This window comes from Pteropus alecto, unplaced genomic scaffold (genome assembly GCF_000325575.1).
Source record: "Pteropus alecto unplaced genomic scaffold, ASM32557v1 scaffold155, whole genome shotgun sequence".
NCBI classification, from domain to species: Eukaryota; Metazoa; Chordata; class Mammalia; order Chiroptera; family Pteropodidae; genus Pteropus; species Pteropus alecto.
The window spans coordinates 11325290-11342999 of NW_006438113.1; the positions used below are offsets into that span (position 1 = coordinate 11325290).

Sequence of the window (17710 nt, forward strand, 5' to 3'; positions counted from 1 at the left end):
AGTTTTTTTTTTTTTTGATTCGTGATAATTTTTTTGTGATGAATTTGATTTTTTGATTTGAAATAAATAAGAATGTTAATTTTTCCTAACTCTGGTAAGATGAAGGATTATTAACTTTTCTTAAACATAAGCTTAGTTATATTATGTATTCTATGTCATCTACTAGAATTTAAAATAAAAAGTCACGTGATATATTGAAATTAGTATGTAGTTGAATACTACTACTAACAGCTTATATCGATTTTTTTTTTAAAGAAAAAGGATCTTAAATATCTAAATAATTTTCAGGTTTTAATAATGTTTGTTTTCTATGTTTCTCTAATTTAGAGCCAAATTTAGAATTCATCTTTCACTCATGTTTTCAATCCTAGTTTTTATACCAGCACTATCTAATGCTAGACAAATTATGGAAGGAGAATGGACTCTGAAGTTTCATGGATTAGGGTTTGAAATCTCATCTCAGCCATCCACTGTGAATGTATCCATTAACCAGTAAACCTCATGTCATAGACGTAACATGAGAACCGAGAGAGACAACAGTAAAACCACATTTAAAACTGTAGTCACTTCCAGTATTACCAAAACCTAATCAAAACCATACAGTAGATGTATCTAAAGCAGTGTTTCTTAAATTTTAATGTATGAACCACCTAAAGATCTTGTAAAAATATATATACTGGTTAAGTATATCTGGGGTGTGGCCTGAGATTTTATATTTCTAACAAGCCCCTAAGTGACTGACATGCTTCTGATCCACGGACCACACTTTTAGGAGCAAAAATATAAAGCTCTATAGATCAAGCTGTAATCTTTCAGATCCTTTCCCAAACCTATGAAATCAGAGGCTCAAGTAACAATTCAGAGTCTTTGTGACTCAACCCCCAAAAGCTTCAGGTTTTTACTTTACGTCTTTTCAATAGGGGAGAAGAGGAGGAAATTTAGCTTCTTTCATTTAGAGAATAATTTAGATTATTTTTTTAAGTTCATTTTTATGTTTATTTCTTTAAAGTTTATTTCTGTATAAAGTTTATTTCTTTATAAGTTTACCTCCTTAACCCTCATTATCTCCCTTGGGCTATTATTTCACAATAGGGAAGAAATCCATTCAATTTGTAGAAATGTTGCCTAGAAAGAAGTATATTATAATCTTTGGAATTTTTATGTGTGTTAAAGAGTTTATTAGACTCCAATTTTACTTTCTGTCAAGGATAAATTTCCTTTTTAATTTGGAACTCAGTTTTACCTTGTTGCTTAGTTTTTTATTGTAACTACTATCCAACCTAATGGCATATTATCCCACGATTTTCTTTTTCCCTAAATGAATAAGGAACCTCTATCCCAGACTACCAATAGCAATTCAGATGAGGAAGATTCTGGTGCAGGAGGATCTGTCATGACACCAGTAGATGTAGACCTGAACCTGGTTTCAAATATATTGGAATCATATAGTTCCCAAGCTGGACTGGCAGGACCTGCTTCCAATCTTTTACAAAGCATGGGAGTGCAGCTGCCTGACAACACCGATCACAGACCCGCAAGTAAGCCAGCTAAAGGTTAATCAGCAAACCTGGCCTCCCTTTTCTCGTTCTTAAATAAATATTGAGTCTGATTGTGCTCATTTCTGATTTAGAGTACTCATTAGTAAAAATGTTTCTTCGTTACAAGTTTCACAGATTGCTTTCTCTATGACATGCAAATGCTGCCCTTTCTGCAAAAATCTTTGTGATCTCCAAGGGGTACATACAAGGATTTGAAGTCAGCAAGAGAGGATCAAGCTCCCAAAATGAGATTTACACACTCTATGTTTGGAGCATTAAGGTTTTTTTTTAATTGAGGATTAAATGTTGGGTAGAGAAAAAGAAGGTAGTCAAAAATAAGGAATGAATGAGTTGCTTTTTTATTCCAGTTACCAGGAATGACCTTGAGCCAGGCTTACTCTAGTGACAAATACATTTGTTTTCACACTTTACCTGTTTTTACTATTCTACTTCATGGACCCAGTGGCTTCTTTTTATTTTTAGCACCTTCATAATTCATTGCCACATAAATATTCTGTAGCCAGGTAAGCCATGTACCAATGTTTCTTTTATTTATCTGCCATTTTCATTACCCCAATCCTGTCCTCTTTTGCCTCAACTTTCAGATAGCCTTGCAGTTCTAAAAAGCAAAGCCTTCTTCCCACTCACTGCTGGGAAACAAAGTTCAATGTTGTAGCTCCTCCTATTAGCCACTCTCATCTTTTCTTTTCCAAAACAACACATTAATCCAAAAGCAAACAGTTAGTCCACGGTAAATTGGAGAAACTCATAACCAGGAATCCCGCACACTCCCCTTTCTATCTGTATTTTCAGATTGGAGATGTGTACACATGTACTCACAAACACACCCACATAGAGATAGAAAAGATTGGGAGACAGTAATACACATGGACCCTGAACTGTTTTCTTCTAACTGCAAGATATGAAGAAATCTCAGGACTTCTCTTTCGAGAGTGCTTTTCCCTTCTACATGCTGGGTTCAGCTCAGGTCAGGGCAAACTGCCAGTGTAACATGACAATCAAGTCCCATCACATATCCCTCAACATTTCCTAATGAAGGCACTTTGACATCCCTCAAAGCAATGATGGTTTACTGGCAATAGTGAGAACAATGACCTTTTGGAATCAAAAGGAAATTCGGTGCTTCAACTTTTTTAGTTCTAGAATCTCTTTTTCTTAGTCTAATGGGACCTTGATATGTGAGTAATCTTAGGGTCTCTGGCACTTGTGTCTTTAATCACAAGTTAGTTCCTAAAATCACCCGAGGATACAACTCTTTCCTCGGCCATTCCTCTTTTCAAACTGACCTCTAACAGTATTTCTTCTGCACATTGCTTCAGTTGTTCCACAGACTTGGAACCTAGACTTAAACATTTGTCACACTAATAGATTCTTTTTCTCCCTTCCCTCCTTCAAATTCTCACTTTCTGCAATTTCCTTACTTCATAAGACAGAAAAATACATCTGAACAAAGGTATACAAATTTATTTTATTTCTTCCTTGTCTTCCCTGTGACGAGGTATAGAATGGCATCTATGAATGATGAGAAATCCTAAATTTAGTTTATCACCTAAAACTCAAGAAATGGTTCATCCTCACTAATCTCTTAGTTGAAGTTACAGCACTTACTGATGTGCAGATAGCAGCAACCATTTTATATCTAGGAAAACAGGAATGGCAAAGTGATAATCTTTTCTTTGGGTTACAAATTGAGTAAGTAACAGCAAAAAAAGACTTACATCTTGGGCCCCACTGGGATGCAATTACCTCAATAGAACACCATTGCATCTCATTACAGAGTACTCTGAGGAAGACCTTAGCTCCCACTTTCCTCATCCCTTCAGATGACTTAAAGAAATATGACTTTTATTTAACTACCAGGTACAACTTAATTACCTGTACATGAATTCAAAAATGTTATGTCATGCTATTTTTCTTAATTCTGCGAGAATAAAAAGTAACTCAGTGAGTTGAGATTTGCTATATATATTTTCAATACTAAGATAAAAGTTTTAACCAAACTATACCAGGCACAGTTTGGTAGTTTATTATAAACACGCTATTAACAAGCCATATGCCAAAATATGTTTGCTTCCAAGGCCTAGAAGAAAATGGGTGAACAAGGGCCTACATCCAAATTAACAATTCAGCTTTTCTTCTGATTTTGACAGTTGTCATCTCATCAGTTTTTCTTCTCACACTGGCACTTTTGATTGTCTATGAGTAGGAACTTCTTAACACTGCTTCTTGAGGTTTGCTGTAGGCTTATCTTCTGCCTTATTATGAGGTTAGCCTGGAGATGGCCTTTTGTCACTTCCCCGTTATCAACTGATTTCTGATATGCCTCTTCAGGATACTGAGAAGGGAATCTATATGGCCTGATCTGAGCTAAGCAGGCAGAGAAGAATAGGTCGATTTTTCCACCCACTCTCTAATCAGTTGGTTGGCGATGGCTAACTTGGGGGGCACCCAGAATGGGAAAGCCTCATTCTGTTGCTGAGTATATGGATCATTTCTCTTCAGGGCTGTGATCACCTCATCATGACTGAACCAGGCAGCTGCTTCTAGTTCTCTCACGTTCACCTGGATCTGAAAGAAAAGGAAAAACAGAATGTAAGGTTAGGAACTACAAAATTTAGATACTATGGCCAAAGGTGAGAAAATGGCTCCAGAACTGAACAATTTTAGAAGATAATACCCAGGATCCACAGTATTGGGAGATAATCAGTTCTATATGTTGTCCAGAAACAAAAGCGGCATAATTAAGAGATGAGAGTTAAGTATATAAATTTTTAAAATAGTTTTAAACCCCATTTAAAAAATTCTGGAAGTGCAAATACTATTTTATTAAGTATTACTTAACAAATACTACAAATATTAAGAGTGGTTAAAATTGAGGGGTAAATAATGAATAATACTTGTTTTTCTTTGTGCCTCTATTGGTTGTATAACTTTCAATTTAAAAAGAACATACAAATGTTACTCCAAAGGATAAAAGTTAATGATAAAATTATAGTAACTGCTTTGTAAGAAGCAAAGTAATACAAACTGGGAAGCTGAGACAGATTAGATACTCATTCAGTAGAAACCAAAACACACAATAGACAGACTGGCAGATAGAGACCACATCATCTGTCAGGGATGCTACAGACGAGGAAGATGAGGTTAGATAATACAATATCCAAGTCCCTTTCAAGCAGAAGTTCCTGTAATTATTATATAATTCATAATTATTAAGCATAATTACTAATCCACAACATCCTAACTGACTTGAGCAGTAAGTTTAATCCTGAAATCAATGATTAAATTTAATATATTTATTGTGTGCGTACTCTACACAAGATGCTCTGTTAAGTCCTGATGATGAAAGATAAATTCTCATGACTGAAATATATGAAGGATGAATGGTGATCATGTTGGCACTCCCAGTTTTTATGGTGATTATTTGTTTCCTTTATGAGATTGCAAATTCCTTAAGGGTTTAAATCATAGTTTATACATCCTTTTATAATCTAGACAATGCTGTACCAGACAGGGGCTTAATAAGCACCTACTGACAAGCTTGGATGAGGCAAAGGAAATATCAAAGCATAAGAGAAGCATCAGAACTTACCTCTGTTTGCCCTGGTTTCACAGTTGCATGACAAGCAATCATGAGGGAGCTATTGGGAAAAGGCCAATGCTGGGATGCAGAGAATTTCAGTCTTTCTATCTCCAATCCCACCTCTTCTGCAACTTCTCGTCGGACAGCCTCTTCCAGACTTTCACCTACAAGCACTTAGATTAATTCAGGACAGCCCTGTAGTAGGAAGGGTGATACAGATGCCCATTTGTGAAAGAAGCACAGAACTGGCTCCAAAGTGTCAATGAAATACTTGGGGGAGCCCTAAATCTCTGAGTCTACAACAGTAGGAATCAAGTCTGGAGTTGGGTGCTGAACTATAGTTCTTAAACCTACAAAGTCAGTTATAATGCAAAATAAAGAGTGTCAGTGGAGAGGTTACTGCTGCTCTCAGCTTTAATAAAATTCTAATGCCACATTTCACCATTTGCAAATTTTACCCCAATAAATAGGAAAAAAACCCTTTAAGTAAATATTAAATTCTAGTTAATATTATGCATGCTGAACAATTTAGGGAGAAATATACTAACTTCTGCAATCTGCGCATCAAAAAAGACTGAGGAATGGATAGATAGGTATGTGATAAAGTAAATGTAAAAAAATTACAGAATCTAGGTACTGAGTGTATAGGTTTTCACTGTATAGTTCTTTCAACTATGCCGTATGTTTGAAAGTTTTCCTGTAAAATATTGGAAAATTATAATGCCATTTTCTTGTCGGGACGGAAGAATGTGCTTGAGACTCCAAGACAAATAACTACCGTTGATAAGCTTTTGTGTCTTCCAGTGTCATCTGTACATGCCTTAAACTCCTTACCTATATCACAAAAACCTGCCAAGGCAGAATACATTCCCTTGGGAAAGGAACTCTGGCGGGCAAGCAGGCATCGAGTCCCATCTGACACCAGAGTGATCACCACAGGAGCCATCTAGGAAAAGGGGATGGAAACTTAGACGCTAGGGCTTTGGGGGTCTGTTAATGGGATGAAGGAATGAATAATTAAGGAAAGCCTTTTAATTACAGGCTTCCATCTTTCTTGGATTACTGTCCTTTTAAAGCAATACTTACCTGTGGATAATAGATGATCTTATTGGAAGGGCACACACGCTTGCTGCCTGCCATGTTCTTCTTGGTGGGCTGCCCACTTCTGCTGCAGAACTGATGAGCATCATGCCAACGGAGGAGCGCCTGAGCCTAGAAATACAAGGATGGGCATGGTTTCATTTGGAGAGAATGTAGGGCTCATCTATAAGAGTGCTGGACCTAGTATTTAGAGAAACTCAAAAGGAAATGCTAATTCCTTTCCAGCTCATCTACTTTAAATGGTTATTAATTGTTTAAACATCCAAATAAGGAAACTATCTGAACATATTCCTCCAGCACCTGACATATGAATAAAAGAAAGCATATTTTTAAATTTATTACAAATTATTTGAAATATATATATAATATGTAAAGTATTAACACCTATATACTTAATACCCAGCTTAAAAAGAAAACATTTCCAATATAGTTGAACACCCCAACATGTATTCCTCCCCAATAAAGCTGGATATATTTTTTTTGCAAATAAAAAATGTTTAGAGATATTTCTTTAAGTAGACAATCGAAAGCAATTTAGCAAGTGAAATGTAAGGCTGTGAGGACGAGTCATTAAAGCAATAAAAAATAATTTTTCATAAGAAAAATACGATGCTGTATATGTCCTGCTATGGGTCATTAAAAATACTTATAAAGCTGATAGATCTCATTGCCATTTCCTTAGGAGAAAAAGGTCCTGACAGCGATCCAGTCAAAAACAAGGGCAAAAGAAAGAACAAGCAATCTCCCTACAGCACATTGTCGTTCTGCCAAGGTTTGTAGGAAGGACTTTAGTCTGCCAAAGAAGAAATCAGATGTAGCTCTACCCTTGTTATGCATGCATGTATTTGCCCTTATGTACTGCTTTACTAAATTTCCTACAAAACTGAGAAATCAGAATCTACCGTGGATAGCAAGGAAGCATCCTTCACATTCAGCCAAAAGAGAGCCTTTCTCAAGTCAATGAAAGATCCCTTGAGCTCCGTCTCCATTTCAGGTTTCTGTAAGGAAGCTAGAAAATTAGAAGGAAAAAAAAAAAAGATATGAAACAAATGTCAAACTTTGCTTTGGGACCTCTCTCAAGTATATCCTGTTAGAACAGTGTTTCCCAAATCACCTAATAATACTCAACTAGGGAAAATAAAAAATACATAAGTTCCCAAGCCTCTACCTGGAGACTGTGAACAGCAGGTGGGTGAGGCCCAGAAATCATTTTTTAATAAGCACCAGGTGATTCTTCAGGCAAATTTGGGAAACATTACAGCATAGTACTGTATCACAAGATCCTCTTCAGGGCAATAAGAAAATTTGCACTAGCCATACACTATCCCTGGAAAAGGGATGAAATGGCACCTCTAAGCTATCCGAACCTCATTCCAGCATTAAGTTTGCACCCACGTCCTGAAAGAGAAGAAAAGCCTAATAGGAGCCATGAGGCTATAGCAAACTGGTTCTCAAATGCAGGTCTGAAGACCCAGAGCTACTCCAAGGTAAAATGTTTATTCACTTGTTTGATAAGAGAACTAAGAATGATGTCATGAATTTTAAAATGTTTCTTATGAAATAGTTAAGACAGATAAAATGTATAAGGGTACAGAGAATAATACAATAAGCATCTTTGTACCCACCACCTAGCTTAGAAAGAAAACTTTAAAATGTCCTTTATTTTCTTTTAAGTGATGATAATATTAGATGGTAGTATTTTTTTTTATGTCCTAACTTTAAAAAAACTAGAAAGTTGATAACCTTTCTGTATTCATAAACTTTTCTTTGAAATTTTACCATCATGTGAAATCCTTAAGTCAGAACCACTGGAAAGTACTCATTAGGAATAATGCTATGTACCATTTATGGAAGAGGAGCTATTTAGACATAGATCCAGAGCAAACCATGCTTCATGCTGTTCAGAGCATCCAATCAGCACAGAATCTTCTACTCTTTGTGTGTCCTGTCCAAACTTACGCAGGAGCCTTTCCAACTCTAAGAACAGAAAATGAGAACAGAGAAAAACATGGGCTTTAATTAAACCACCAAATCTATATTAAACTTATAGGAAATCATCTACTTCCGCTTAAAGTAGGTATACCGGCTTCCAGTCACTGCCCTGCAGCTAATTAGCTACATAATCTTGGTCTAACCACTTAACCTCTCTAGGCCTCCATTTCCTCATCAGCAATCTGAGGAGTTTAAAGAAGCAATTCTATGTAAAACTGTATTACTCTATGATTGTATTACTAGTTCAAAAGATACATGATAGTTAACTTATTATGGCACTGGGGGGAAAAAGTGTCACAATTAAAATGGTAGAGACCAAATCAGTACTATAATTTAGTCTCCAGATTATGCTGTTTTGGGGGGCAAAGTAGAATATTCATCTGAGTGAGATCCCAATCTATATAAAACAAGTGCTATATAGAGTGAAAACCTATCCTCCTGTGCATGAAAGACTTACATTTATTTGCTCATAATACAACATAACATTGCTAAATCTCAAAATGTTTAGTGCCTACTGTGGGCATGCTTATATTCTGCACTGCCAGAAACCACTTATCCAATATCTGACTCACGGAAGAAATTCATTGTCAATGTATTTAGAAATCAGTGTATAGTGACATCACATAAAACTAAGGTTAGAATCTTGAAAGCCAAATCCCAATGGCTTAGGTATCTCTAGTTATTTACCCTAAAAGAGTTCTTGAGTCAAATTAGTTTTAATTCCCTTTTAATTTTGACCTTTCTAGAAGAAATGAAATCATGATGTACATCTTGGCCAGTTTAACAGTGTTCGACTCCACAGAGGCTGGAAATCACTGGACTAAGGCCAGGGTTGGCAAAATCTTTTAGGCTTTTGAGCCATATAGGCTCTGTCACAACTACTCTGCTCTGCCATTATAGTAAAAGCAGCTATAGACAATCTGTAAATGAATGAGTGTGGCTGTGTTCCAATAAAAATTTATTTACAGAACACAGCAAGTTCCAATTTGGACAGCAGTTTTGCCCACCCCTGGTTTAAAGCAGTAGTGGTTCATACCATCACCAAACAATGTTAGATTTATACACTAAATAATCTGCAGAAGCAGTTTGAAAAATCTGGACTCTAAAGTTGGAGGATCCTTCTCAGAGATTCAATATGGACTGAATTCTGCTAAGTGGCCACAGGCTGGTCTACTCTACTGGTCCACTTTGGACTTACCTAATAGGCTATGCTGGGGGGGCAGATATTGATGTTCTGATTTCTGAAGCAAAGGAGCCAGGCTATGAAAGAGGTAAAATGCTCCTGTCTGCTGGGCTTTCTTACATGCATCATCATCTTCCTTCAGTTCAAATAAATATCTGTATTTTGGGAAATAAAACATTACAAAACCATATTTAGTTATTTGTATAACATTCATCTTTGAGAATTCTGTTCCTGCATCCCTCTCCTCTCACAGTTATTTCCTTTTATTTAATTATTTCCTAAATTGCTCTATAAAGGATTTGAGGTGGCTACAGGCAATCATTCTCTCCTTTGTCCTACAGTATACCTTGCCAATACTTCTGTGGGTGCACATGTACTATCTTCATTTGTCTGTGTCCTCTGAAAGACTATGATCTCCTTAAGGGCAGGGTCTGCCTTAGTTCTGTATCTCCAGTAATTGGCATATTGAATGGCTCAATTCCATAAATATTTATTGAATTGAACCTTAAGGGTAATAAATATTTACTCAATTGAACCTCAAGGTACTTTGCCAACATTACACTGTGAGGCAAGAATTTACGTGCAGTGGATTGAAAGGAAAACAAGTACAGTGATGAAACATCAACCACAGAATACCCAGAGATGGGAGCAGATTTCATTACTGCTGACAAAGAGCAAACTATATCTTCAGTAACTCTCATTCAATCTAGGGAATATAAAGAGCAAATTTTATCTTCAATCTACCCTTGTTTCAAACATCTAGTCCCCCAGGTGGACACCATTTGCTCCTCATCCTTACCAAAGGGACCACTGATGAGAAAGTGAAGGCATTACTTGAAGCCATGATTTAATAAGTAATATTTTCAGTAGCCAAAATAAAAATGTAGAAAAGAGAACATTATATAATTAGCTTATCTAAAAGAAATAGTACTGGGGCAGATTATAGGCTTTCCTGGTACTTTCATTAAGGATGGCCTAAGTCTATCATTTCAAGAGCCTTGGGAATCAGGTCAGGGTCCACATGATTCAGTGGGGACTGGCTGTGGATTCTCCTTCTGGGGCCTTAGGGATAACCGTTTTTGCCTGTTGAAAGCCTTGAAACACTCTTGGGTATATGGCATATTTTGTCACTTAGATAGGAAACACAGTTTACAGATATTTTCTGTAGGACTAGCGAGCTTTTTTTGTAACACCAGTAGGTAGAACTAACAACATAATATTACAAAGCAAAATAATAAATACACCATAGCAGCATCTTTAGGAACCTATTTTTGACTGTGATGAAAGGGGTTACAATGATCTCTTTATAAACACAAGACAAAAGAAACCTGACATATTCATACTTGTGATATTTTTAAACTTATGAGTGACTACAGCCTCCTGGGGCAAAGACTCAGTGTATGTCAAAGGAGAGACATGTGCCACTCAGAAGCTACCAAAAATAAACAATAGAACAAACACAGTTGCCTTCGTAAAAGAACGAAAAGAGTGGTACAACCTGTACTTTGCCCTAATGACCCTAAAAAGCAAAACACCCAGGTTAAGGTCTTAAACTTGGGGACTCTCTGGAACTGGAACTGAGATCCAAACAGTTTCTTATATTCTTCTTGATCAGAAACACATTTTTAAAAAATTCACTTTCCCCTTTAGTTGTAATAGCATGGAAACCATAAAACTAAGATCAAACTTAAACTTTTTTTTTATTATTATAAAAGTAAAAAATAAGTCTATAAAAATCAGAAAATACAGCAATCAATTTTTCAAAAAAGGAAAACCAAGAATCTCACAGCTCAGAGATGATCACTGTTTACACCTTGGAATTCTCCAAACTATCAGTATTATGCATCTATACATTTATAGGTCTACTCAGAATCATATCTACTAATTTGTAGCCTTTTTTTCTTAAACAGATTAACATTTTTTCACACCATATTTCTTATCGATAGAATTTTATTCGTTTCTCATGATTTTGATTCATTTTTAAATATATTTAATCATTTCAACATACTCATCTTTTAGACTAATAATTCTGTTATTATTCTCAGAGTCTCAGCCCAAGAACTGCAAATAACCTAAATGCCCAACAATATCTAAAACAAGTACTGCAATTGTGTTGTGTTCTCGCTCTTTCTCATATTAGATTATACACTTATGTGCCTTTAAATTTTGAACTAGGCACTCATGTTTGGCAGAGCTTTCCACATGGGAAGCCCTAGTTGTGAATGTATCCCTCCAGAGGAGTTTTACATTTGCTTCTCCAAGGGGCCCCAGGAGTATTATAAGTCTAGGACTACTACTTAAATTATTTTCTTAGGTAGGGGGTTTTGGGGCCATACCATATAGATAGTACAAATATAAACCCCAAAACTGTGTGATTTCAAATTCACATATTTCAAATATGCCCAGACTGAGACAAAGAAGTCCTTTATTAACAATACTTTGGCGCCTACTATGTCCAGGTACTGTTTTTTGCACTAAGAGTACCATAGTGCAAAAAATAAAGTTCCTATCTTCATAGAAATTATATTTAAGTATGTCAGATATTTTAGATATTGGAGATTTAGTTTGTTTAGAATTTTTCCAATTATAATATTCAATGAATATCCTTATATGTAATCATACAACCTTAATCCTCAATATAGGATTTTGAGATTTTTATAATTTAATGGGCCAAAGATAGAATAATCAGAGTTCAGTTTGGTTAAAACTCACCGGGTCTTAGTGACGTAGGTTGACAGCAGCCTATAGCACCAAAAAGATTTTCTCCTGCAAGCAATTCCACAATACAGAGACATTCTCAGTTCCTTAGAAGAAAAAGGAGTTAAAATAAATTATAGTAGCCAATTTAAAGTAATGAATCACCAAGAGAGTTATCCTTTAAGCCAGAAAAAGATTACTTTTAAGGAAAGACAAATTGAATGGGAATCAGATGATCTGGCTTCTAAATTGTATTTCTTCCACTAACCAGCAGTGGGATTTTAACTTTTCAATTTCTTCCACTAACCAGCAGTGGGAATTTAACTTTTCTTTCCTAATCTACAAAATTAAAAGCTGCTCTGCCTACTTAATGTGTTTTGAGAATCAGCTAACGATCCCCAAGAAATATGTGTTTGTCCTTCCATTTTGTGGAATTGTTGCTGGGAGGTAGTTGCCAAGCCAAGACCTACATTTCTCTCTTCCTTTGTGTCTAAGTAGGGCCAAAACTAAATCTTAGCAATGGAATGTAAGTGGAGTGATGTGTACCTCTTCTAGGTTGAAGCAGTTAAGAAGTGGATAAACATTTTCCATCCTCTTTTCCCCTTCTGCTTGGAAGACTCTGGAATGGCAGAGCCGTTAGATGGAGAAGCCCGGATCCTTAAACCATTACATGTAGAAATGCTACCCGCCAACCAAAGATAATTTGTGAGTGAGAAACTTCTACCATATGAAGCCACTGAAATTTCAAAGTTTGTTACAGCAGCTAGCATTACTCTAACAGACCAAGTAAGCCTGGGAGTATCTCCAGAGTAATGCAGCCAAGTTTCTCAGAATACATGAAACCAAAGTCCTTCTGAATGTGAAGTAGGAGGAATCTTGTAGATAAGAAAAATATAAAATCATGGCTATTCGGAAAATATTTCAAAAGGTAGCTCTGTAAATCTACATGGATCTAAGATATTTTCTATTTTTTGCATCTCATTGTGAGAGGAAAAAATTGCTCTATCTTAAGAATACATTGTGCAGACAGATTCCTTTTAAATTATATATCAATATTTTATTTCCTATGAAAATTATATTTCATATTAATAAAAAAGTCAAGAGGTTCTACTGAAACAAAAAAAAATCAATACAGTTAAATAACTAACCACCCTTTTAACTGAGCCCAAGGATACCAAGCTTTGATACTAAAACACTGAGGAACATCTAAAGTTTAGGCCTACTTCTTGGTTGCATAATTTTGAAACACCAGTGACTAATCCTTGGACAGTTTTTGCTACCTTTGTCCTAGCCAAGGGTAAATTATATTTAGCAAATGACGTTCAAAAAAGTATTTACTGAGTACTAACTTTATTCAAGGGCCCTTAAGGAATACAAAAATGTACAGGATGAAAATCCTGCCCACAAGGGACTCCAGCAGGAGAGAGAAAATAAATAAACAACTTTCACGGAAGGCGATATGTGATACGTGGGTTACAAAGCATTCCAGGAGGGTATTAAAAGTATAATCACTATTTTAATAACACAAAGACTTGTGTGATAGGCAGAAAGAAATGTATTTAAAGTCAATGTTTATGTCTCATATACAGCTCTGAGAACGTAAATCAGTACAATACTTTTGGAGGGCAATTTGGGAACATCTATCAAAATGTTAAATAAACATTTCTTTTCACCTAGAAATTCCACTTCTGGGAATTTATCCTAAGAAGGAAAGGATATGTACAGGAATGTTAACTGAAAATTATGATAAAAGGGAATAATACATAGCTGTTAAAAATAAATATAAGTAACAGTAGAAAAATATATATGTAGTAAGAGGGAAAGATATTCAGAATATATTACATAAGAAAAGCAAGTAACATTTGGTTGGTTTAGCATGATCTAATTAATTTATAAAGAAAAGGAGATATACATACACACACACACACACACACACACACACACACACACACACACACCACAATATATATAATAGAGAGGTATATATATTTTTATAGTGAACACACACACACACACACACACACACACACACACACACACACCAGAATATATAAATTAGATAGGTATTTATATTTTTAAAGTGACTAGAAGTACACATGCCAAACTGTTAACAGTGACTATTTGGGAGAGTGGGATAGAGACAGTGGTTAAAAAAGGCACCTGTAATTTTTAGTTTATACATTTCTGCACTTTAAAAAAAATTTAACCATGTATACATACTCCTTTTACAATAAAATAAACTATAATAGTAGTTCCTGGGACTAATTGTACAATGAGGCTATTTCCAGGCCATTGTTCCCAGTAACACCTTGTTACATTTCCTGGGAGCCAAAGGAATTGCTTTGGTGAGCTCCTTGAATCCTAAGAACTGTAAGGGCTATCTGGTTATAGGTATGACTACCAACTAACCTGTGTGGCCCACTGCACTTAGCTGCCCGATGTTTGGCCTGGTTTTTGCTACTAAATTAACCTCACCCATTGAGCTGCCAACCTATGGGATGGTCTCAGAGTTTGTAGAAAACATAGTAAATTTCTTGATGTAGCTTTGAAAAAATATCAGTAATTAAGAGGAAACTCAGACTTATTTTAACTGAGAATTGCACCTTTATTGGTACAGTCATAGCCTGGTAAATAATGAGTAAGTCTAATTCCTTTTCTAAGTAGTCCCTTATATATTTTTATATACCTCTTATATAAAAACAATATAGAGACTATTTTAAAGTCAAAGAAGAGAAAATGATTTCCTTAAAATTCAGCTTTAACTGTATTTTTCCTCAAATAGATCATTTAAATTATAAAATTAACTACATTACAGGACATTTGGAAAACAGAATTGTGAGGATACTCATAATATCACCACATAAATATATCTTATAATTTAGTATGTATTTCCTAGTCTTTTTACAGATACAACTTTTACATAATTATAATCAGAGGACACAATTTTTCAGCTTGCTTTTATGAAAAATATTATAAGCAATTTTCTGTTTTTATAGAATCTTTGTAATTTTGGGGGGTACATAATATTACATTCAAGCAGACTCATCCTGATTTTGCTAAACATTCTCTTGATTTTAGACATTTAGTTTGCTCTGATTTTACCAGAAATAAAATACCACCTAAATACCTGTGCTGATATTTTCAAGTTCCTTCTTTAAGATGAGTTCCCCAAAGTAGAATTGTCAGGACAAAATTTATTTTAAAATCATATGGCTCTTTCCACACATTACTGCACTTACAAGATTATAAACCAAAACCATAGTATTTAGTTTAAAAAAAAACTTTTATATTTCTTTGATCACTGTAGAGATTGAAAGCATTTTCAGATTTAATAGTCCTTGTTCTTTTTGTAAAATGTCTGCTGTCCCTTGCTGACTTATTGTAATTTTACTCTACTTTTGACCATTCTAATTTTTAAAATATTATAGTACATTTACAGTATTCTCCACAATGTGATCACCACAACGCATTATACAAACCAACTGCTATATTTATTGCTTTTCTCTTTAAAGCAGTCATTCAGATTGAACCTCAGTACAAAAAAAGAGGTTCTTTTAAGTCATTAGGATGTGTGGGATTACTTTTAGAATGAAAATATAATTTCTTACTTCCCTATACTATTTAGAAATCTAGTGCAGGAAATCAGCACTAGAGAAATCTGCTACTTTTTTTCTGAAATGGTTTGTGATTTTTCAGTCTTTGGGGGGTCTTCAGTATGATGCATTATTCAAAATGTATTGGCCCAAAGGTTCAGATTTCATAAACATGCTGGTAAACAACTAGTAAAACATGCTACTATACTCACATTCAGCTAGCCACTCAAATGCCACATTACAAACAGAATAGTTTTTTTTGTTTGAATTGGCAACTATTATTGTATTTTATGCCTGATATCACACTGAGGATAAAAGTTCGCTATTCATAAAGTAAATCTGGCAGAAAATACTAGCACCATTATTTTACTTAATATGACAAGCTCAGGCAGGCCTTTTATTTTGTTTACAGTGCAAGGAAGGGTCAGAGAAGTAAGCATTGGAGAGACTTCAGGTACTTTTATTCTCGTCTCTCCCACTGACTGAATTTGATCTGGGGCTGTCACCTAACTTGTCAGAACTTAGTTTCTGTATCACTTCTCATAAGGAAAGGAAAGAGAGAATATGGATCTAAAGAGTATTACAACTATGTCAGGATCTAAATACCTAATTCTCAGATCTGTTAGACTGTAAAATCCTTAAAGGTTAGGATAGCATCTTTCCTATCTACAGCGTCTAGCACAGTCCCTATCACAGTGTAAAACACAATATGCATGCATGAATGAATGAATGAATTTATCCCATTTTACAGAAAGATAAAGCTTTGAGAAGTTAATCAATCTGAGGTCACAATATAGGGAGCAACAGAGTCAAACCCAGGGATATCTGGCTCCAAAGCTTATGTTTTGATAAGAAATACATGGGAAAGTATTTTGCAACATTCATTTATTATTTATGTTTTTAAAAAGTACAATGACTGATAGAGATGAAAGGTAATGTTATTTTTACTGAAAACTATTAAATGATGAGGCAAGTCCTTTATGATTAACAATTTCTCTCAACCCCCCGTAATGAATGATTCACACATTTCTCATCCTGTTCATCTTAATAGAAGAAAGATTAATTTATAAAGCACTACAGCATGGCAAAAAGGCCCATCTTGAATCCCTGCGGTTACTTTCACCAAGAGGCCAGCTTCGATAGTGTTTGAGAGAGCCCTTTTCAGAGTCTTTTCATTACTGTGGAGCAGAATGGGATGGGAAATACGCAAAACTGAGGGACCATTGGGATATAGGTTTGAAGGTCTCACTGACCAGCTTTATGGTTTACTTTCTAAAAACTAATTTTTCCTCTCTTAATTAAAAAATAATTCAGACACAATGCCGAGAAGTTAGCAAATTCCGTTTTTAAATGACTCTTCAAAAAGTATCAGAAAATTATTAGCTGTAGTTAATAAGATAGTTCCACAAGTTATGATGCAAAACTGTGGCCATTCTTTGGTTTCTGCAAGAAGGAAGGGGGACAAAGCTAAAATCGCAAAATGCTGTAACAGAGTTGGGTTTTTTTTAAGTTCTGATTATGCGTCCCTGCAAAACACTCCTGCACTTAGAACCTGAACAGGTTTCTGTCCTGCTGTACTCACTCTGAATTCTGTTGGGAGTGCTGTCACAAGCCTCAATAATCAGCAGAAACCAGAAAACTTCAAACTTCCCTGGGAAGTTGGGCCTTCCTTCCTCCGAGGGACCATTGCTGCTAATGCCACACTTCCCAGAATCTTCCCAGAGATGCACTCTGGGAAATGTAGTTTAAACTTTATGTCATCTACCAGGCCCTTTAAAGTTAACCACAATTGTCAAAAGCATGCTTCTGCCACACTTCCCAGAATCCTCTTAGAGAAGTACTCTGGGAATTATAGTTCAATCTCTAGGCATGCTGCTATGTCCTCCAACTGCAAAATTAACCATGATTGTCAGAAGCATGATCTTCAAAGATCTTCTGAATCCATTACCAGAAGAACTATTGTGTCTCTGGAGAAGGCAGAGTAGCTTTAGATCCATTTTTT

The 17710-nt window shown here is 35.5% G+C and overlaps 2 protein-coding genes across 8 annotated transcripts in view; one reads left to right on the forward strand and one right to left on the reverse strand.

Annotated features, from left to right (window-relative positions):
- Positions 1 to 4949, forward strand: part of ECD (ecdysoneless cell cycle regulator) — a 31802-nt gene extending 26853 nt beyond the window's left edge. For 4 of the 6 annotated variants that reach the window (XM_006915522.3, XM_006915523.3, XM_025049330.1 and 1 more), the window contains exon 14: positions 1328 to 1634. In XM_006915522.3, the coding sequence (XP_006915584.1) occupies positions 1328 to 1558 (231 nt within the window). In that variant the 3' untranslated portion in view covers positions 1559 to 1634. Of the gene's footprint in view, positions 1 to 371; positions 936 to 1327; positions 1635 to 4061 lie in introns of those variants that run through there. The other 2 variants (XM_015592201.2, XM_025049331.1) reach the window with 2 other exon arrangements.
- Positions 3009 to 17445, reverse strand: NUDT13 (nudix hydrolase 13). 2 transcript variants are annotated; one of them, XM_006915524.3, is made up of 9 exons: positions 17291 to 17440; positions 12131 to 12222; positions 9434 to 9573; positions 8086 to 8220; positions 7146 to 7252; positions 6229 to 6354; positions 5977 to 6088; positions 5152 to 5306; positions 3009 to 4127 (listed from the first exon to the last, which is right to left on the reverse strand). In XM_006915524.3, exons 2-9 carry the CDS (start codon positions 12211 to 12213, stop codon positions 3927 to 3929), a joined length of 1059 nt encoding a protein of 352 aa, XP_006915586.1. In that variant the 5' UTR covers positions 12214 to 12222; positions 17291 to 17440; the 3' UTR covers positions 3009 to 3926. The 2 variants fall into 2 exon arrangements, with proteins under 2 accessions (XP_006915586.1, XP_024905103.1); XM_025049335.1 differs by lacking the exon at positions 9434 to 9573 and having other exon boundaries at positions 17291 to 17445.
- Positions 17446 to 17710: the final 265 nt, after the last annotated feature.